Consider the following 22,370-nt stretch of genomic DNA (forward strand, 5'->3'; position numbering starts at 1 on the left):
TGATATATTTCACATAAAATATACTTGATGCATTTTCTCATTGCTTTTTTGGGTCTAGAAGCTTTATGTGAATAAACTGTTTTTCCAGTTGCGTTGGAGATGTGGCTATATTGATTAAAATATGCATTCTAGAGTGTATAGCAGTTTACCTACAAGGATTGTAGTAGTGGCTCATGGCGAGAGAGAGAGAATGATAATGATAATAAATGCAGATTAATAACATCCAGAGTAACATCTGAGAGAGAGAGAGAGAGAGAGAGAGAGAGAGAGAGAGAGAGAGAAATTATAATTCCAAGCAACATCAAGGACAGAGAGAGATAGAGTTTAAAATTCCAAGCAAAATCAAGAGAGAGAGAGAGAGAGAGAGAGAGAGAGAGAGAGAGAGCCTGCTACATGAGAGAAAAATAGCTTACACAACAGCAAGGATGAAATACATTACAATAAATCCATTTTCCTGTCTCTTTCCTTTGCTTCAATCTCCTCAACATCCTGGTGTTTAAATCCACAAAATGTTCCCATAGAACACTTTGCATAAACATGTTGCACCTGTTTAGAGACCTGCCATTTACACCTATTTCATTGTTAACTCTGGTTTAATTGATGAAAAGTTTCCAGGAGCTGTCACCTGCCCACTTGAACACCTTACTGTTCCACTGTAATACTAAGTACAGTACTGTATTCATTTCTCCTTCTTTTTCAGTAACCTGTGAAAGTGTAATGTTGAGTCTAACTGCAAAAGAGACTTCAGAGGTCCTTAGTTAAGTGGGAGTTACTTTAACAAAGTTACGGATACAGTATATTCAGGAAATACTACAGTGGCCATAGGTAACCTTTTTCTTGGGTTACTCATTCACATTTACATTTGCAGCCAATTTGGAAAACTTTCTGATGGTCTAAAATAAAATTTTAAAAAACCAAGATGTGTTTGTGAAACACAGTGGCCCCGAAGTGGAAGATTCTCCTTTGACTTTTGACCTCCTAAGTATGATCTTGACTTTACTCTTCACATAGGCTTTGCTTGTACAGTATGCACGTCAAATGATAAATCTCTATCTGGTATAAAGTTATGTCCTGGGTAAAAAACTAGTTTTAATGGATATGTATCCATAAGGTAGGCCTTGGATATAGATATCATATCACTTCTACCATTGTAAGTGTACAGTATACTGGTAATTAAACAATACTAAGAGCAGATACTACAAGCTGATTATTAGACAAGATGAAATTGGCAACCAGCAGATAAAAAGTGACATTTAGTGACTTATATATATATTAATCCTAAGAAAATATTTGGCCTTTACTCAACTTCTTTTTTTAGAGCAAGTCAACCTCTCAATTTCTTTGAACTTGATGATGGTTTATGTTTGCATAAGACTTCTCACAAGAGTATTTTAATAACTTAAATTAGGCAGTCCCCGAGTTAAGGAGGCCTCGACATAAGTCGATCCGATCATAAAAAATTCGTCTGCGACTTAAGGCGAAACTCCGAAGTTAAGACGACGTTAGGTTGGGCACTAGTTTCTGAGCTTCCTCATAGTGTGTCGCCATCCTTCCAGTGTGCAAGCCAACCACAAGATTAAAGGTAAGGCTTTCATTACTTCTTTTTTCACTTTTATAAGTTCTTCAAAATTAAGATCCGACTTAAGTCACAGCTCAGCGACAGATCTCTGCCTTAACTCGGGGACTGCCTGTAATACGGATAAAGTGACTAAAACTGACAGGGAAATGAAACTTCTAAAATACCATTAGCAAAATAATCCAGATTAATTTATGGACACAGCATTAGCAAAAATATACAAGTATAAACATCAGAAATGGGAATGTTTAATCATTTTATATACAGTAACCCTATTTGTTCAATTCTCATTGATATAAATATTACAAAAATGGAAGATACATGTTGATTTGTGCACCAAGACCTACTACTTTATTTTTTGTATAATCATATGGATTCAAAGATGCAGTAAAATAGTAAATGCAGTCACAATTACTGAGAGAAGGCACATTCTTCAAATTTTTGAACTTGTTCAACTTTCGGAAGAAGCATACTTAATGCACTGTTGGTCACAACCATAAACAGATTCAGAATCTACAATCTATTTAACAAAATCTCACAAACACAACACTTGAATTATCTCCCGTCCTTTTGTTCAAATTATCTCTCCTCCTTTTGTTCAAATTATCTCTCCTTTTGTTCAAATTATCTCTTTCTTTATAACAGCATACATAGGTTTTTGATCAATTCAAAAGGGTGCAAATAATTTACAAATTATCAATAACATAATTCTTACGAGTCTTTATAAGGATTAAAACTCTTCCAGGGTATAATTAAAATTCACACTTTTTTTTTTAGGACAACACTGATATACAACCAAATTCAAGTAAGAATAACTTATACTGCACAATTTTGACTTCAAAATTTCAGCAACGATGTACACTAAAACAGAATAAATACTGGTGCAGCATTGAAAAGTTTCCCAAATACCCCTTAAAAAATGTCCTGAGCTGTGGTGTTATATGGGTTGGTTGTAGTTTCGAAAGGGTTGGTTGAGGTGTCAAATACGTTGGTGGTGGTGTCAAATGAGTCGGTTCCAGTGTCAGGTGGGTTGTTGGTTGTAGTGTCAGGTGGGCTGTTGGTTGTAATGTCAACTGGGTTGTCAGTTGCAGTATCAATTGGGTTGGTTGCGAAATCTACAGCCTTGGATGGGATCATGGTTGTGGTTTCAACACTGGTGGTTGTGGTTTCAACAGGATTGCCTTCGAAAAGAAGGGCGTCGAAAGCGGCGGTTGTGGTGTGGATAGGGGTGGTTGTGGTGTGGATAGGGGTGGTTGTGGTCGGCTCGGGCGAGGTTGTGGTCGGAATGGGCAAATCATCAATACTGATGGTCCCATCCTGGAAGAAGAAATGAGAAAATCCTAATCTCAAAAAGACAACACCAGAGAAATAAATAGAAATGACTACAGCATTACTGTAAGCAATACATTACTTATACCCGTCTTAGCAGTTGCTACATAAAATGTTACAGAAAACAAAGCGAAATATGCCTTTTTTTCCATGCTAACAGAAAATGCTTTATCTAAACTTAGGTGTTATCGGCAACTTAAACATTGAATCATAATCTATATATGCATATACTGCTGATCAAATTGCTATCTTCACATTTATCTTAACCTTAAAAAGAGGAAATGGTGTAACAAATATTATTATTCTGTTGATGATTAAGAGAAAACAGTGAAATATATGTGAAATATAACCAAATGGAGATTGTCATCATAAAATTATGCAGCTACGCTATGCATAAGACATAAAACTAAAGAAATGTGAAGCATAAAATATTTTCAAAGGTAACATGTATGCCAAAGAATCAAATTACTCTAATAATACTGACCACAGGAATTGAAAATTATAATATACATGTACTTCAGTAACAGAGTAGTTTAAAAATATTTATTTATATTCCTTGGATATACAGTACTGTAACACTGGCACTTCCAACCAGCAGAAAAACAGGAATTTCAAGACTATCAAGAGGCAGCTAAAGGTTGTACCATATATCACTGGATCTTCAGAAGGCATTTGCAATGTGCATCAAGACAGGCAAATACAAGGGTATTATAACTGCAAACTAAAGAACAAGTGATGGTACTCCCATAGAACAGAATACAGAATTTAGGCTAAAGGTCAAGCGCTGAAACAGAAACTGACAGTAAAAAGGTTTGCAAACGATGCTGCAAAGAACCTTAAGTAATGCCTACAGTGCACAGCATGAGTCCCCCTACAGGGGGGTACTCCCATAAAACAAGCACTAAAGTAAAGATTATGAAAAAATTTTCCCAAGAACTAGAAATGAATATTAGTCTTCATCAAGGATCGGTAAGTTTCTTTTTTTGCTCGTCAGAGGAAAGGGGAATGCTGTAAAAAGGAGTGCAAAAGAGAAGCTGTAAGAACTATATTGTGTGTTTACTGGTATTAACAGTAAAATCAGGGGAAGACGTCTAAAAATTTAAAAAAAAATGGAAGCATTGAATGGAAAAAGACTGAAAGATATATTGGAAAAAGACTGAAAAATATATGAAGACAAAGCAAGGGTTTTGGTGATGGAAGGAAAATGAAGGCGAAAATCCACAAAGAAAAATGGCAGTGTGGATTCTACATCACAGGTGCGGAGATGAATGTAGTACTTGGCATCATGTGCAATAGTTGGAAGTAGAACATCCCATTTATTTGTTATCTTGGCAACATAAGTGATGCCATGAAAAAAGTAGCTGTACCACTGTACTGGTAAATAGGAGTCCCCTACCTATAAACAACAACAAAATCTATGGTATGTGTACGGTCTAAACTACCCTAGACAATGCATAAACGAACAAAAGAGCAACTGGAGGAAATCTGATAGAATGCTGTGATTTAAGAAGCATGTGTTAGGAGCAATGGTAGGCTCCATACATAGGATACCTACACCTTGGTGTATCATGAATTTCAAAGCAAACTCATTAACCTCAATGAAAAAACCTCTGCTAGAACAAAATACTGTAGAGTATTTGTGAAACTAACACCTTGGAAACTTACCCATAAGTACTTCAGTGCCAGCACTGTGGGGGCATGCAACTGGGGCCCTATGAGGGGATTCATCTGATGTAAGTAGCTCAGCACCCAACTGGAGGAAAATGAAGTGGAATTAGTCGGTGTCTTCAGCAAGATAAATGAATGAGTTAATCAATGGATGAATTATGAAATTTAGGCTACAAAGCCAAGCATTTTGGCACTTTCCCTCATTAAGTGCTTCTTGAAAGTCCTTATCAACATTTAAAACCAAAGAAATGGACACTTTCTATTAATAAAATCTCCTGCGTGAAGCAATATTGATGTACGACATTTATGAGGACAAAATTTAAAAGCATGTCTAGTTTACACAACAAATTATTATACTCAGTCCAGATGATCTCATAAAACTATAAAATGATGCATGCCCAAAATTACTCACAAGAGCCATCCTGTCGCTGCCGTGATAACCAAAACCACTTGAGTGACCCTGAAAGACAGAATATTGGTCAAAGACGGTGAAATCATTTAAATATTGAAGTTGGTTAAATAATTAACTCAAGATCATGATTCACTTCAGGTTTCCATTATGACAAGAACAAATACAAGCGCCTGTTATTATGTTATATGTTAAAGCCATTACATCTCTTAATTTTTGGGGGGGCTTCATGAATAATGAGACTTCAATGAAAATGAACTTTGTAACATTTTAATCCTAGACAAAAGCCATACATATATAAAGCTAAGATACTCCGGGTTTTCTTAATAGTCGGAGAGAATATTTTCAATCTTCTATAACCCTCTGAAGGTCAAGCCTAGAGAAAATTGGAAAATTTAACAGCATCAGGGATGCTTAATGGCAATTAGCCCAGAAAAAGGCAATGCATAGCCTAATGTTTAAAAGTCAAAAACTTGTAAGCTAACAAGACATTAAAATTCTATGCTTTTCTACTACAACATAAGACATAATTGAGTCAAGAATCATTTTGGCAGTCCTTGTGCTATAAAACCTGACCAGATGGGAATTCAGACGCAGCACATTAGACTGGAGAACACCCAATTCACGTCTAGCACCAATAGGGGAAAATCTGCTTAACGTCAGTAATGGTGGTGATGTGTAATGAAAGTCATTACCTAAAACCACATTCATTTAATCCAATACACCTGGATGCAGGCAAATTATGAACATTTCTTCTCATAGTAAGTCATCATTAGCCCACTATATGTCTCCTTCTTCATGGCAAAGTATAAGGCATACTTTTAAATGCAATATATCTTATCATTTGTAACCTGATGCAGCTTACTATCTTAAATTGAGAGGTTCTTTACCAGCTGCTAAATCTCAATAGCTCTCCATATTTTCATGTTTTCTAGTGTACTACTGTGCTAGCCTAACTAGCCTACCACTGACCGGAAAGATTATCGTTCCTTACTCAGTACAATTTGACAGGACCTCTCTCCAGGGGCGAGTGTAGCACGACGGGAACAGGTTCTGCAGACGAAAACGAACCTAACCTTCCTAGAATGTCCATGTCCTCACCTTTCTAACCTCACTTAGGGTGCTACTTAGAGGTACAGAGCAGTTTATTCTGAAAAGCTAACTAGCCTACTGATCTTAACCTAACCTAACGAACCATGTCAGACTTCCCTCGTCCTGCATTGCTGCGACCTGAACTGGTGGGCAAACGCCCCACCCTCTTCATAATCACGATTAATGAATTCTGAAATGCTCTGGGAGCTCTTGCGTCAACATTTTAGGGTATTACCTTAGGTCTCGGACCTAGCTTAGGGTACCTTACGAGATATGTGAGGATATAGGCTAGCCATTACATTACGACAGGCTGGCTTACCTCAACAAACGTTAAAACCAAGGTATATTTCAATATATTTTGTCTAGAATATTTGTAAAAACATAAAAGCCTTTGTATATAATAAAACCACTCGATTTACCCTAAGGTAGCTAAGGGTAACTTACCCTTAACTTACCCTTAACTTGTCGAGGCTGGCCAACTTCAATAAACGTTAAAAACAAACCCTATTTAAATATTTAGTCTATAATATTTGTAAATAACATAACAAAACCTTCTACATGATAAAAACCACTCGATTTGCCCTAAGCTAAAATTAGGGTAACTTACCCTAACCTTCACCGAGGACCTACGAAGTCTACCTTGGACCCCTAACTTCGATGGCCCTGTAGACACAGATACTTCGCCCTAGACAATACCTTACGGGATAAAATTAGAAAATAATCAAATACATACCCCTTGTTTGGCCCCTTTCCTAAAATTAGGGGTAAGGGGATGCCCACAATGGCCCAAAATACAGTCACGACCGATACAGTAAGCCAGCTGACACCCATGTTTACGTTCGCCCTACGAAGGCTGACAGCTTAATGAGACGTAAACATGTCTTCTTTTATTTAATCACATAATTAATTCGGTTTATACTTTGTAAATGTGTTTTTTAGTAAATCCTATACGAGATTTCATGGGTATTTAGGCTGATTTATAACGCTGAAGCTTAAATACGGGTTTGAAAGGGATTGTCTCTTACGGCTGGCAGGTACGTTAATCATATGATTGGCATGACATTAAAAGTTGCCTATTATGAAATTGTCGTTTTAATTAAATGTCTCATTTATATAAAAATAGAGGATTTTTTATAATTATTTATACTAAATCTAACTAACTGTAAGCTATTAAATCTCATAATTTTACAAAATACCTCATAAAAATAAAGTTAATATACTCTAACTGGCACCTCATACAGCGTCTTCCGTAGCACATGATACATCCACATGAAAGATTAATCTGATCTTAATTGTCATTATCTTCGTAAAGTTCATTTCACATACCTTTTAAAATTTACAATAACTTTTAAAACGTTTAAAATCATCTAATAAATATTAACTAAACCTGCAGTAAGTAAATAAATGTCAAAACCATTCTATGACGTCACTAAGGCATCACATCTGATGACCTCAGAAAGGAAGCGGAGAATTCGTAATCTTTGCAAAGCTATACTTGATTGCTGTGAGCAACCTGTTGCGTCATTGCTGCTCAATATATACAGATGATATCATCATAAAGTATATTTTGATATACCCAGTCAATAATCAAGGCACATTGCATTAACATATATTTTTCACAATAGATCTACGTCTTTATGTGACTACTCGAAACTTTAACTCAATCTGCTTTATCTATTTGTACGTTTCTATTATTCCCTACTTTATATAATTCAATCCACGTATGATAAATAACATGTTATGGCCATGCCCTTTCACCTTGTTACACAATAATGTAAGAACATACACAAATATATGCTGTAGGTCTCATGATGTACCCAGGAGTTTTGTGATGTTCAGTATTATCATCAAATTTGTCGTCTACTTGGTGAGGAGATAGGGGGGGGTGGGTGGGTTGGGTGATATGGAAGGGGGTTGGGGTGAGAGCTCATTTTGATTCTGCAGGTGGAATTGGTAACCAGTGGAATTCATTCTTAATACAAGCACAACAGTTACGAAAACAAAAGCTATATGATGCACCTTCGTGCTGCAAGGCTGAAACGTTTTACTTGTTCTGTCTAAATGAGTGGCTTTTTCTCACTTCAGATTGATAAATAATTGCTATAGCTTGCTCATGCAGTTGCTTCTATTTCAATAAAACTGGCGTTGGTGACGATCAAAACTCGTCAAAAGGCCAAGTTAGATTATGTTAAATGATCCGGAAATATATAGGAATCAGTTATTATAATTTTAATTCCCAGAGAGGCAAAGTGAATCAGACGTTGGGTTGACTTAAGGTACAAATGGCTGAAGCCACGGTGAACCTTCAAAAAGCTAAATTCGACAAACCTGAATTGAAAGGAAGCTAAGCTATTCCAGCTGATCGCTCAAGGACGACTCAAGATGGTGGTAGGCCAGATAAGATAAGCCTAGGTCAGCCAGGGTAGTGTTTTTGAGTACAGTACTTGAAGGCGAGCAGGGGTTAACTGAACTTGAAATGATATCCTAGTGAGTCCACGACTTTTGGTGGGTGTGTGTGTGGGGGGGGGGGCGAGGAGCGTTTTAAAAGGCATTTGCTGTCTAAGATGAATAGCACACACTAGCAGACACCCTCTTTGGTTAAATTCAATAGTATTTTAATGGTTTCTTTACTATTTTTAGAAGACTTCCTCAGAGGAAGAACGTGAAAATGCTACCTTGTCTCTACTTATATGAAAGACCAGTCCAGTTATGCTTTAATAACTGTTATATCTCTTAAAAAAAAAGAGTAGATAAATAAGAAAAAATCTCAAAAGAACCTCCCTAAAATGAAAATATCCCTGAACATTGATAGAAATCATTGGAAATAATACTTAAAAATAAATGTAGGTTGTCATGGAATAAAAAGTGTCAGGAGTGAGTCTAGTTATTTCATTTATTTTTTTTATTTGATTTTCTACTGTTTTGGAAGCTGCCACACCCCTTAAAAGACATACAAACATCAGCGTATCTTTTAATTAAGCCTTGAAGCACGGACAATGTACAAATGATCATTTCACACGGCGGATTTATGTATCATTGGAATGTATCATTACAGTTCTTAAGGAGCATTTGCTTTGTAACATCTGTGTGACAAGAGAAAACATCTTCAGTAATAAGTATTACTGTTTGAACAGGTGTTTCGTCAGCACTGATAAACTTTGCTTTGATACAAGTGTTTTTGAGTATTGTAAAGCATTATTTTGAAACAGGTGTTCTTTCAACATTGATAAACATTTTGAAACAAGTTTCTACAACATTTTTAAAAATCCTTTTGAAACAGGTGTTTTTTTTCCAGTGTTTATAAACACTGTTTTGATACAGATGTTCTTTTTTTGCATCGATAAGTATTATTTTGAAACAGGTGTTTTTTTATCGTTGAAAACATTACTTTGATACAGTTTTTTTCAGCATTAATCAACGTCATTTTGAAACAGGTGTTTTACCCTTATTAAGAAACATTATTTTGAAACAGGTTTTTTCTCATATTTGTAAGCGTTATTTCGAAACAGGCATTTTTTTCATTAATCATAAACATTATTTTAAAACAGTTGTTTTTTTAAATTTATAGACAATAATTTGTAACATTATTTAAAAACAGATGTTTCTTCAGCATTACTTTGAAACAGGTATTTCACTGCCATTGCTAAACATAATTTACACAAAAGTAATTCTTGTTCTGTCACATCGACAAACAATATAATTTTCAAAACACTTGTTCCTTCAGCTGTTAAAAAGATATTCAAAGCAGATGTTATTTCCATCCTTTGATGAGCTTATCAACATCAAAACAGGTGTTCTTCCATCACTGGCGAATGTCATCTCGAAGCAGATGTTTCTTCAAACATAGCTCCTGCGTCTTGCTAAACCTCTGTTAAATTTGTTAAATTTCCGTTGATTTTTCTTCTGGAACTCTGATTACGCTCTTGCATCTAATTCCTCTAATTATTCTCCATCATCTCAATTCCACTGTTCGCTCTTTCCGATTGCTTGAGTTCCATCTCTGGCGGCGAGAGAAAAAAAAAATGACAATATATCATTGACTTAAGTAGAACTGAGGGAAGATTTTCAAGTGTTTAGTAGAATAGATCAATTTTGAAGCTAACTGACGTATCCCCATCACAACTGGTTGGTAAACTGTTTCTGTGCAATTAATCCAATTATCAACTTTCTGAAAAATTGTAATCTGATTGACGAAATATGTATATATATATATGATATATATATATATATATATAATATATATATATATATATATAATAATAATAATAATAATATATAATAATAATAATAATAATAATAATAATAATAATAATAATAATAATAATAATAATAATAAAATGCCTTCCACACCATTGCAACTGCTTCTATTCTATCTAAATGACAGAGGAGACAATGATCCCCAAAAAAGTCAGGTGGCTGGGATTAATGCCGAGAGCACATCATATGAACGGCCATATTGGCCCTCTCATCTTTCCACCCACCTATCTACCTTCAGCCTACCTCTCCCTGCAATCTTCTTCTTGAAGTAGAACACGTGGAGGAGGATGTACAAGACACCCGATACGATGGCAATACCGCCGTAGCACCTGAAGGCTCCTGGAATATCCATCTGGGTTATCAACTGACCTCCGACGAAGGAGCCAACGCCTCGCCCTGAAGGGAAAGTGGAGGTTATCATTTATCTATGCAGAGGTCAGTGGGGTTAAGAAATGGCTTCTGTCTAGACCAAACCTGAAGACCAGAGCAAAAATGAACTGGAAAATGCTATAGGCCAACCTTTTTATCATGAGACTTAATATGCAGTGCAAATAAAGTATGTTAACTTAAGTGACTTTTCAAAATGTGATCCTAATATAAATACTGTGGGTCAACTTACTAAAGTAACCTATTTAAGTCCACCTCACCTGGTTTGTAACTAGGCAATTTACACAGCAATGCTGTGAGATTAACTTGTTCTTTCCCTGATTTGTAAGTTATCTATGCTTAGAACTTCCTTAATAATGCCACCTGCTTTGATTGATTGGTTTAGATTAAGCTGGCCTTATGCTATCACAGTGCTCTTGCCTAAAAATAGGCTTGTCAAGTGGGCTTCTGGACTTGCTCAGCCAACCAAGAGCCCTATTAGAAGTGGAAACTGGTCTTTGCAGAATCCCCTTGGTGCTAATTAAGTAAATTCCTGGTCTATTATTATTCAGATTTTTTTATGTGTTTTTTTTTTTTTTTTGCCTTTTCCTGCAGTTATTCCGAGCTGTACAATTTCTTTAAAGTCTCTTTACTATAATTTTCCGTTCATTATTTAGGGACAATACCTCAGGGCATCACTAAAAGAGAATCTAGAAGTGGGATTCAGAGGTTTTAAACATTTTCTTTACAGAACAGATGATAATGAATCCCAAATTCAACTTTATTAAAATCTCAAGCAAGGTCATCCACATTTAACTGTAATAAATTCTCAACCAAGGACAAAAGCAAAAACAATATTTATTCATAAATATGGACAAAAATATAATCACAATTACCTATAGAGAAGTGTATGGCACCAGCCACACCCGTCATTGTGGCCAGCAGCCCTGGTGGCGCCAAAATCGGACAGTAAGTGATAGCTGCAACCCACATGAGCTGGTAAGTGAAGACTTCCAGCACTTCGAATGGAAAGACCATCCAGGGAGAGCTTTAAAACAGAAGAAGAGTAAGTAAAGTTAACTGGTGGGGCATTGTAAAGTGGGGATTATTGCAAATACTACTACTATTGATACTACTAATGCTGAGAGGGTATGAAATATAACAAACAAACATAAGCAATGGAGGAATAGGAACGAGCTAGGGGGAGCCGTTTTAAAGGCATATCCTGTCTAATACTACTACTCTTCTTCTTCTTCTTCTTCTTCAGGAGGTGAAACCTATTCAAACGGAACAAGCCCACCACAAGGGACCACTGACTTGAAATTCAAAGGTTTCCAAAGAATATTATGGCGTTCATTAGGAAGAAGTGAGAGGTGGTAAAGGGAAATACAGAAGAGATCTCACTTATCAGAAAAAGAAAAAATAAATGAATAAATAGATTAAAAATGTATTAAAACCTCTCACCTTATGAAGGAGTATCCGAAATGCCTGAGGGCGTAGGCGAAGAAGGATATGATGAAGATGTTATGACGTCCTATGACTCTGATGACGGCGTCTGCTACGAGCATCGTTGGTATTCCTATGACGGAGCCCACTGTCATGGTCAGACCTGTGGGATAATATACATGGTAAATAAGTAAATAGACAAAGGGATAAATAAGTGAACTAATTACTCAGTTTATCTCTGTGGCGTATTTCAAAATAGTATTTCAATAAAATTCGCCTGTCTTGCAATGACTGACCTGCTTTGGACACTGTAAGCTAAGAAATAAATAACTAGATAAATAAATACACTCAGTACAACGGAGAATTTAACAGCGGAGACAAAAATCTCATTACTTTGCAGTTATCATTTTTTCTTTTTTATTAAATACAAGGATAAAAAAAATTATATCAGTATATGCTGAGTTATCAAGTTTACATTCATGTTTTCAGTCACCATAACTATTGGAAAAAGTCCAGAGAACTTAACATTGCTTGGTAAGATTCCCCAGAGTAGAATGCTCTTAAAAGAAAAAAAAAGCGAAAATTATAGAATGAGGAAGGAATTGAAAGTATGATAGACATTATGTAATAAAAATAACAATCAGTCAATAAAATACTGTAGTTATGAAGTGAAATAATCTTTCCTCTAGTCTAAGATTATGTACAGCAAAGACTCAGCCCAGCATTTGTGCACAGCAGCAAAGACTCAGTCCAGTGTTTGTGCCCAGCAAAGACTCAGTCCAGTGTTTGTTCCCAGCAAAGACTCAGTACAGTGTTTGCACACAGCGGCGAAGACTCAGTCCACATGTTTTTGCACAGCAACAGAGACTCAGTCCAGTGTTTGTGCCCAGCAAAGACCCAGTCCAGTGTCTGTGCATAGCAAAGAATCAGCCCAGTGTTTGGTGCCCACTGTTCGAACTTACCCATAACATAGTTGGGCGACCCTAACTTGCCCATGTAGAGGAAGAGGTAACTTTCGATGAATCCCCAATTCGATCCGAGGACGAGAATCACCAGGAAGTACAAGTTGATCTCAGGCCTGGTCACGAGTTTCCTGAGGTCGTGGAACATGTTGTTCTCAGTCACGTCGACCTTTGGGGGAGGTATAGATGTTCATTACACGATGCTGGAAATTGGTGTTTGGCGTCGATATGTGAAGTCTTAAATAATTTCAGAAAAAAATATAAGATATTTATTGTAAAACAGCCTTCTCAAGGGTAATTTAAGGGAAAAATATAAGAAATTTTCTGTAAAACAGCCTTCTCAAGGGTTATTTAAAAAAAAAATACAAAATATTTACTGTAAAACAACTTTCTCAAGGGTGATTTAAGGAAAAAATATAAGAGATTTACTGTAAAACAGCCTTCTCAAGGATAATATAAGGAAAAAATACAAGATATTTACTGTAAAACAGCCTTCTCAAGGGTAATTTAAGGAAAAAAATATAAGATATTTACTGTAAAACAGCCTTCTCAAGGGTAATTTCAGAAAAATACAAGATATTTACTGTAAAACAGCTTTCTCAAAGGTAATTTGAGGAAAAAATATAAGACATTTACTGTAAAACAACCTTCTCAAGGGTAATCTAAAGAAAAAACATAAGACTTTTATTGTAAAACAGTCTTAGAAAGCTTTTCTATACCAGATTGCCTGTAGAAAGATGTACCAACAAGAGGACCTCTTGAAATAACTTCTGCTGATGATGATATCACGTACAGTGTGCCATAAGCATCACACTGTAGACAGTACTAAAAGTTCCTTGGCACCTCAGGTGCATTCCCTATGACTCTTTCCCTCTTAGCTGTCCAACTCCAGTAACTTTGCCTTGTTTACAGAGAAGAATCTCAAAATGTGACTTCATAATTAATAAACTAACAAAACTTACGCCAAAACTTAGAAGGGAGTCCGGTGGAATTGGTAATTTTTTCCCGTGAGACACAGAAAGCCTCATTGTGAACCATGTCCCCTAATTGTACCTGTTATATTATCTACATTTTTCTACATACCCAGGTACAAGTGCATTGAGGCATAATTATATTTTATAAAAAGCGAAAATTTAGGCTATAAAGAACCATTTTCGCTTTTTGGGAAAAGTTTCACAATAAAAAAATCATTAAAATATACCTATGGTCTTCTCTGGGGCAGTCGAACTATAAATACAGGTAAAGTCTATATCATTTTTACCTTGAAGTTGAGTCTAGCAATCAGCACAGCCGATGCTAAGCACAAAACGGAGCCCAGGTATAGAGCTGGCAGGTAGAAGGATGTACCTGTAAAATAAAAGGTATTATAAAATCCATAACTTTGTTATGATCTCATTCGTAACTTCAAACTGATCAGCTAAAATCTAGGGAAATATTATTGAGGTGTGCTGAAGTTCTTCTCAATTACCTAGATGTTGTGTGACGCCAGTTTTAGTAGCAGCAATAATTAATCAATCAATCTCCTCAGTTATAAAGGAGTGAGTACTGTATATATTTTTCTAGACATGAAATCTTAAGTTTCATGAATCTTTTTATTTCATTCTATAGCTGCTACTTCCTACGTAGTTACTTAAAACTTATTCGTGTTTGTGTACTCTATTTGCTTAGCTAAATTCCTCTCTCTCTCTCTCTCAGATGTTCTTCTATGTAACGGCACTGCCTGAAAAAGAACTTTTGCAAATACCAACAATTCATAGTAGTAGTACCAGCAACTCAATCCTTTCTTTATGTGACGGCTCTCCCTTAAAATTACTAGTAATTTATAGTAGTAGTGCCAGCAAATCTATCTCTCATCTATGTAACGGCTCTTCCTTAAAACGGAGCGCTGTTACTGCTACTGAATCTTTATCAGTAACTTACCGTTACTCCCAGCATCCCAGTCGTTCAAGAAACCAGCCGCTAAAGGAACAGTGGCCATCCCAATGATGAAAAGGAGCCGTTGCTTTCCATAATCTCCTCCTAGATCCTTGACGATGGCAATTGTCATGGCGTCCTTATGAAAATGAAAAGAATTACCTATAAGAATGTTTAAAAATATACTTATGAACTGTTCTGGTCATGTTTATTCATCTGTTTTAAGTCTTCAAGTATATTTTCCGCTTATCGATTCATTAAACGTTCAAGTATTATTTATGTTACTAGCGATAAATCAGAGAGTAATCCTCTAATTATATTTCTCTGGACTTAATTGGTGGATTAGGTATATAGTAATTAGTCTAAAACAAGGTGTAAAAATTGTCTAAAACAAGGTGTAAAATTAGTCTAAAATAAAGTTTAAAATTAGTATAAAAACAAGGTGTAAATTATTCTAAAATAAGGTGTAAAATTGGTATAAAAACCAGGTGTAAAATTAGTCTAAAAACCAGCTGTAAAATTAGTCTAAAACCAGGTGTAAAATAGTCTATCACAAGGTGTAAAATTAGTCTAAAATAAAGTGTAAAATTGGTATAAAAACCAAATAATAATAATAATAATAATAATAATAATAATAATAATAATAATAATAATAATAATAATAATAACGAAAGCATCTCACCATCATCGTGAACAATGAGGAAAGGAAGAAATTGGCCGTAATCCTCACGAAGAAGTAAGTCCAGAACACGGAGCCAGGAGACCCTTCGTCCTCCAAGAGACACGAGGGAGCTCCCCCAACCTCGCACTCCACGGAGCAGGGCTCCGAAGGGCATGAGACTCCTGAATATGTCTGGTTTCCTACACGTAGGTCGTACCAAGAGTGTCCGCAGTGACCTCCTTTGGTGTGTATGGCAGCTACTGTTGCGTTGATAGTCACCTGAAAGGAAGAAGAAGATGATGATTACGAGAGAACTTCTTGATTAGGAAGACATATACCTATTATAATTCATAATATCTGTCTTGTTACGACCATTTACGTAAGAAAATCTTTATCAGCACGAAACCTTAGTATGAAAAATCTTCATTGATCAGAACTGTTATGAATCGAAGTCTTTTCTGAATTGATACTTTGCGAAAATGAAAGGTTCATTAAACAAATGTCATGTGCCATCTTAGAGGGAAATGCTTTACGAAAGAAAATCTTTATTCAGTGGAAACATGGCAAAAGAATAGGTTTATTAAGCACAGGGATGAAAATTAACTTTTATTTGAACAAAGTTTTAAAGAGAAATGCTGCAATTTTCATCATTATGGTTTATTTCATCATAATTTTCCTTCCGGTTTAGGCCTGGGTATATAGGTCTAGAGTTCAGTTTTGTTCCCGCCATATCTACAGCTTTTCTCGCTTTCCTTCCTTTTCACTCGTTTTTCTGTCTTTCTATGGAGTCATACACTCTCAGATAATCTCTTTAATCTATTATGTCTCCAGTAATTGGTAAATGATCGTAATTTAACGACAATTAAGTGAAAGATTCATAAAAGAAAGTTATAATGCACTTACTTCCTTCGTCAAACTGTGCTGCAGACAAAACTCTGTAGCGTTTGCTCCTCCGCTGAAACAAAGGTCGAAGGTAGAAGATGCTGGTTCACCGCAGAGATATTTGCAGTTCTGAAAAGACACATGACAAAATACTTGTTAAAAAATGTGTATTGCAATGTCATTATAGGAAATTATTTAATGTAAAGCACTTTTAATACATTTATTAGTCTAAAAATGGTTTGAAGCAAAAATGTCATATTAGTCTAAGGAATATTCGACATGGGTCTACTGCAAGTCTTAATGGATTTCAAATACTTGTTTTTCAACCGATAAACATAAATTAGCATAAACTGATATGCTTTTATATTATTGCATATAAGAGTTGTAATAATCACTGATAGTTATACTCTCATAATATTGAATACTTATAATTTTTGGATGATAAATAATAGACCAATCATTCTGATGAACTCTGTAAATATGCTTTCTTTGGACAACATTGCTGAAGGTAGCAGTTTTGACTTTGGAAGTGCTGAAAGCAGCAATTTTGACTTGAAAACGTTGCTGCAGCAGCAATTTTGACTGAGCAGCATTGCTAAGGCAATTCTGACTATTTCTGAACAGCATTACTGTAGACAGCAATCCTGATTTTATCTGAGTGGCGTTGCTAAAGGAGGCAATTTTGTCTCTGAATAGCACTGCTGCAGGCAGCAATATCAGCAATACTGAAGCTGAACAGCACTGCCGCTCGAGCAATTCTGAATCTCCCTGAACAGCTTTGCTGAAAGCAACAATTCTAACTCCCTTAGACCAGACCTTTAAAGCCACGGTGAAGTTCGCGCCCTCATAGTGATCGTGACAACCTTTGCATTTGTCCCACACCAGAGACGTAAAGTTCCGCTGCTCCCCGCAGGTGAAAACCAGCCTATTGACGCCCTCGCCAGGTAGATATAAGAGTACCAGGTGGAGGAACGTCGTCAGTAGCATGTTGACCAACACCACGGCTTTGTAGTTGCCTGTCCTGTCGGCCACCATTCCTGTACAAGAAGAAGATTTAGGCCGATGTTAAAGAACAACAACAGAAGCCTTAGGCCTACTTCACAAAAAAACTTAAAAATATATATATTTATATAAACATTTAAAAATATTTTTTTATGATTTATAAAGCTGTAAAAATACATATACAACAATATACCTGAGATTGGTGGCCCGAGGATTGTAGTGATTGGCAAAAAAGCGTAAATCCACCCAATCTGCCTCATGCTTAGACCTAGTTCCTGCATTTGCAGAGTGAGGTACGGGAGTATGGAGTTGGTTCCTGCGAGGGAAGAAGAAGAAATTGAAGTTTTATTTATTTATTTATTTATTTATTAGGATTTAACTCGTTAGATGAGACACCTAAGATTTGTAATATTCTCTCTCTCTCTCTCTCTCTCTCTCTCTCTCTCTCTCTCTCTCTCTCTCTCTCTCTCTCTCTCTTTTGGGGTATATCTCATCTTCAAGGTTTATCTCAACGTATCTTAAGACACCAAAGAATTATCATACTGTTTCTTTCTCTTTCTGATTCTTTCTCTTCTCTCTCCTCTCTCTCTCTCTCTCTCTCTCTCCCAGATGCTCCTAAGTTTAATACCGTACATATATGTTATATATATCTTTATTAACCCTTTACAATTCACTTTCCCACTTGATAAAATCAAATTAAAATCCAAAAATGAAATAATTATCATCTCTGACTTTCCAAGACCTACCTCCCGAGTACAGGAACTGAATGATCTTGATTGGGATGAGTTTCTTGTTCCATCTCAGTTCCTTCCTCAGCCAAGACAGCCACGAGGATTCTCTGCCTTGACCTTTGTCTCCTACAGGGACGTAGGATGTGGATCCTTCGGGGAAAAATACAATAGGAATAATCTAGAAAGTTTCAGAAGGTTTGGGAATAAGTTTTCTGAAGAGGAGGGCTAAAACCACTAGGCCTACATGGTGACAAACAGTGAAAATATTTTATTACCTATTGATTTTATGTTAGTATATCTGTTTGCAAAGGAATGCGGACGAAAAACAAAGACGAAAATAAGGAAATAGTAACAAAATGACGAATAGACGACAGGATTATATTAGTAAGTCTTGTAGGATTTGGGAATCAGGCTTTCCTGAAGAAAAGTAAACCATTAGGCCAATATGGTGACAAACAATGAAAATAGTCTGTTACCTGTTGATTTATATGTTTATCTATCTACCTGCAAAGATTGTAAAGAAGTAGAGACGAAAAACAAAGATTAAAACAACAAAATAATAACAAGAAACAAATAAAAATAGACGGAATAAATAAGATTACCTTCCAGAAGCCCGCCAAAATCATCACGATGATCATTTGCGCTGGTGGGAAATTCACGTGCTCCAACTCAGCTGGGGGGGCAGACTGGAGCCTGCCGCTCGAAAATGGAAGACCATGCATCCAAACCAAGTGGGCAGACCCACTTGTTCTATACACACCCACCAGGGGCGTTTGTTTCAGCTCAGAGAGCCACGGGAGAACCCAAAAGTTGCCAAATAATGGCCGTAGGACTGTCAAGTCCGGTTGGCGCTTTCTATGTATGCCTGATTCTTGCCGCTCTATATACTTTAGGTCTGATTTTTTGCTGCTCTATATATTTTGTTTAATTTCTTGCTGCTCTATATATTTTACTTCTAGTTTCTTGCTGCCTTATATACTTTAGGTCTAATTTCTTGCTGCTTTATATTATACTTTAGGTCTAATTTCTTGCTGCCTTATATACTTAAGGTCTAATTTCTTGCTGCTTTATATACTTTAGGTCTAATTTCTTGCTACCTTACATACTTTAGGTCTAATTTCTTGCTGCTTTATATACTTTAGGTCTAATTTCTTGCTGCTTTATATTATACTTTTTAGGTCTAATTTCTTGCTGCCTTATATACTTTAGGTCTAATTTCTTGCTGCTTTATATACTTTAGGTCTAATTTCTTGCTACCTTACATATACTTTAGGTCTAATTTCTTGCTGCTTTATATACTTTAGGTCTAATTTCTTGCTGCTTTATATTATACTTTAGGTCTAATTTCTTGCTGCCTTATATACTTAAGGTCTAATTTCTTGCTGCTTTATATACTTTAGGTCTAATTTCTTGCTACCTTACATACTTTAGGTCTAATTTCTTGCTGCTTTATATACTTTAGGTCTTATTTCTTGCTGCTTTATATACTTTAGGTCTAATTTCTTGCTGCTTTATATACTTTAGGTCTATATTTCTTGCTGCTTTATATACTTTAGGTCTAATTTCTTGCTGCTTTATATACTTTAGGTCTAATTTCTTGCTGCCTTATATATACTTTAGGTCTAATTTCTTGCTGCCTTATATACTTAAGGTCTAATTTCTTGCTGCTTTATATACTTTAGGTCTAATTTCTTGCTGCCTTATATACTTAAGGTCTAATTTCTTGCTGCTTTATATACTTTAGGTCTAATTTCTTGCTGCCTTATATACGTTAGGTCTAATTTCTTGCTGCTCTATATACTTTAGGTCTAATTTCTTCCTGCTTTATATACTTTAGGTCTAATTTCTTCCTGCCTTATATACTTTAGGTCTAATTTCTTCCTGCCTTATATACTTAAGGTCTAATTTCTTGCTGCTTTATATACTTTAGGTCTAATTTCTTCCTACCTTATATACATTATGTCTAAATTCTTGCTGCTTTATATACTTTAGGTCTAATTTCTTGCTGCCTTATATACTTTAAGTCTAATTTCCAGCTCCTCTACATGCTTTAAGTCTAATTTCTTGCTGCCTTATAAACTTTAGGTCTAATTTCTTGCTGCCTTATATAATTTAGTTCTAATTTCTTGCTGCCTTATATTATACCTTAGGTCTAATTTCTTGCTGCTTTATATTATACTTTAGGTCTCATTTCTTGCTGCCTTATATTATGCTTTAGGTCTAATTTCTTGCTGCCTTATATACTTAAGGTCTAATCTCTTGCTTTCTTATATACTTTAGGTCTAATTTCTTCCTGCCTTATATACTTTAGGTCTAATTTCTTGCTGCCTTATATACTTTAGGTCTAATTTCTTGCCTGCTTTATATACTTTGTCTAATTTCTTGCTGCCTTATATACTTTAGGTCTAATTTCTTGCTGCTCTACATACTTTAGCTCTAATTTCTTGCTCTTCTATATACTTTAGGTCTAATTTCTTGCTGCTCTATATACTTTAGGTCTTATTTCTTGCTGCTCTATATACTTTAGGCCTAATTTCTTGCTGCTTTATATACTTTAGGTCTAATTTCTTGCTGCTCTATATATTTTAGGTCTAATTTCTTGCTGCCTTATATACTTTAGGTCTAATTTCTTGCTGCCTTATATACTTTAGGTCTAATTTCTTGCTGTTCTATATACTTTAGATCTAATTTTTTGCTGTGTTCTATATACTATGGGCCTAATTTCCTGCTGTTTCTATATAATTTAGGTCTAATTTCGTACTGCTCTAGGCTATATGCCATAGGCCTAATTTCCTGCTGTTTCTATTTACTGCAGGCCTAATTGCCTGCTTTTTCTGTATACTGTAGGTCTAATTTCCTTCTGTTCTATATAATTCAGGTGTAATTCCTGCTGTTCTATGTAATTTAGGTCTAATTTCCTGCTGTTCTATATACTTCAGGTCTAATTTCTTGATGTTTCGATTTACTGTAAGCCTAATTTTCAGCTATTTCTATCTACTATGGGCCTGATTTCCTGCTGTTTCTCTATACTGTAGGCCTAATATCCTGTTGTTTCTATATACTTACTGTAGGCCTAATTTCCTGCTATTTTTATATACTGTAGGTATAATTTCCTGCTGTTTCCCTATACTGTAGGCCCAATTTCCTGTTGTTGTTTCCCTATACTGTAGGCCTAATTTCCTGCTGTTGTTTCCCTATACTGTAGGCCTAATTTCCTGCTGTTGTTTCCCTATACTGTAGGCCTAATTTCCTGTTGTTGTTTCCCTATACTGTAGGCCCAATTTCTGCTGCTGTTTCTGTAGGCCCAATTTCCTGCTCTTTCTATATACTGTAGGCCCAATTTCCTGCTGTTTCTATATACTGTAGGCCCAATTTCCTGCTCTTTCTATATACTGTAGGCCCAATTTCCTGCTGCTTCTATATACTGTAGGCCCAATTTCCTGCTGTTTCTATGTATGCCTAATTTCTGGCGTTTCTCTAAGGTCCATTTGGTGCCTTGGTGATCTGTTATGGTAAACTTGGATCTAAAGCTTGTAGGAGGAAACTCCTTTTTTTCTGTTTTTTTAAATATTTTTTCATCTTTCTTTTTTTTTCTTTTTGGTTTACCTGTTTTTAAAAAATTTTGGGTGGTGAGTCACTATTTGGAGTCCCTTTAAAGTAATAATAATAATAATAATAATAATAATAATAATAATAATAATAATAATAATAATAATAATAATAATAATAATAATAATAATAATAATAATAATAATAATAATAATAATAATAATAATAATAATAATAATAATAATAATAATAATACCAGATCTGAAATTGTAATTACTTTCAATCCTTTATTTCTTGTATCTGTAAGTGACCTAAACAGAAAGCTGTGAGAATGCTATGGTTTAATTCCCAGCATCCTACAGTAGAGATTTAAATGTTATATTTGGTAGCCGTTTCCTTCCTCCATGGGTTCACAACCATCAAGTAGGCACTCTCTGCCTTAGAATATGGAGCCTTCTAATCCCAAGATATTGACAGATCATAAGGTGTTCCAATGTGTGTTGTTTTATGTTTTGAGACACCCTGT

The 22,370-nt window shown here is 35.5% G+C and overlaps 2 protein-coding genes and 1 long non-coding RNA gene across 3 annotated transcripts in view; 1 reads left to right on the forward strand and 2 right to left on the reverse strand.

Annotated features, from left to right (window-relative positions):
- Positions 1-1,740: 1,740 nt before the first annotated feature.
- LOC136846805 (integumentary mucin A.1-like) lies at positions 1,741-7,085 on the reverse strand. The gene is made up of 4 exons (XM_067118059.1): positions 6,808-7,085; positions 4,986-5,033; positions 4,571-4,658; positions 1,741-2,893 (listed from the first exon to the last, which is right to left on the reverse strand). Exons 1-4 carry the CDS (start codon positions 6,903-6,905, stop codon positions 2,489-2,491), a joined length of 639 nt encoding a protein of 212 aa, XP_066974160.1. The 5' UTR covers positions 6,906-7,085; the 3' UTR covers positions 1,741-2,488.
- Positions 7,086-8,953: 1,868 nt separating this feature from the next.
- Positions 8,954-22,370, reverse strand: part of LOC136846807 (major facilitator superfamily domain-containing protein 6-like) — a 39,825-nt gene continuing 26,408 nt past the window's right edge. The window contains exons 2-13 of the mRNA XM_067118060.1: positions 18,311-18,445; positions 17,758-17,880; positions 17,379-17,599; positions 16,584-16,691; positions 15,702-15,959; positions 15,026-15,158; positions 14,367-14,452; positions 13,106-13,274; positions 12,162-12,306; positions 11,594-11,745; positions 10,575-10,727; positions 8,954-10,074 (exon numbers count right to left, since the gene is read on the reverse strand). Coding sequence (XP_066974161.1) covers positions 10,013-10,074; positions 10,575-10,727; positions 11,594-11,745; positions 12,162-12,306; positions 13,106-13,274; positions 14,367-14,452; positions 15,026-15,158; positions 15,702-15,959; positions 16,584-16,691; positions 17,379-17,599; positions 17,758-17,880; positions 18,311-18,445 — 1,745 coding nt within the window. The 3' untranslated portion in view covers positions 8,954-10,012. The remainder of the gene's footprint in view (positions 10,075-10,574; positions 10,728-11,593; positions 11,746-12,161; positions 12,307-13,105; positions 13,275-14,366; positions 14,453-15,025; positions 15,159-15,701; positions 15,960-16,583; positions 16,692-17,378; positions 17,600-17,757; positions 17,881-18,310; positions 18,446-22,370) is intronic.
- On the forward strand, positions 20,514-20,777 carry LOC136846808 (uncharacterized). Its single transcript, XR_010855544.1, has 2 exons — positions 20,514-20,637; positions 20,699-20,777. It is a non-coding gene; the product is annotated as an uncharacterized lncRNA (long non-coding RNA).

Source organism: Macrobrachium rosenbergii, chromosome 15 (genome assembly GCF_040412425.1).
Source record: "Macrobrachium rosenbergii isolate ZJJX-2024 chromosome 15, ASM4041242v1, whole genome shotgun sequence".
Classification (NCBI taxonomy): Eukaryota; Metazoa; Arthropoda; class Malacostraca; order Decapoda; family Palaemonidae; genus Macrobrachium; species Macrobrachium rosenbergii.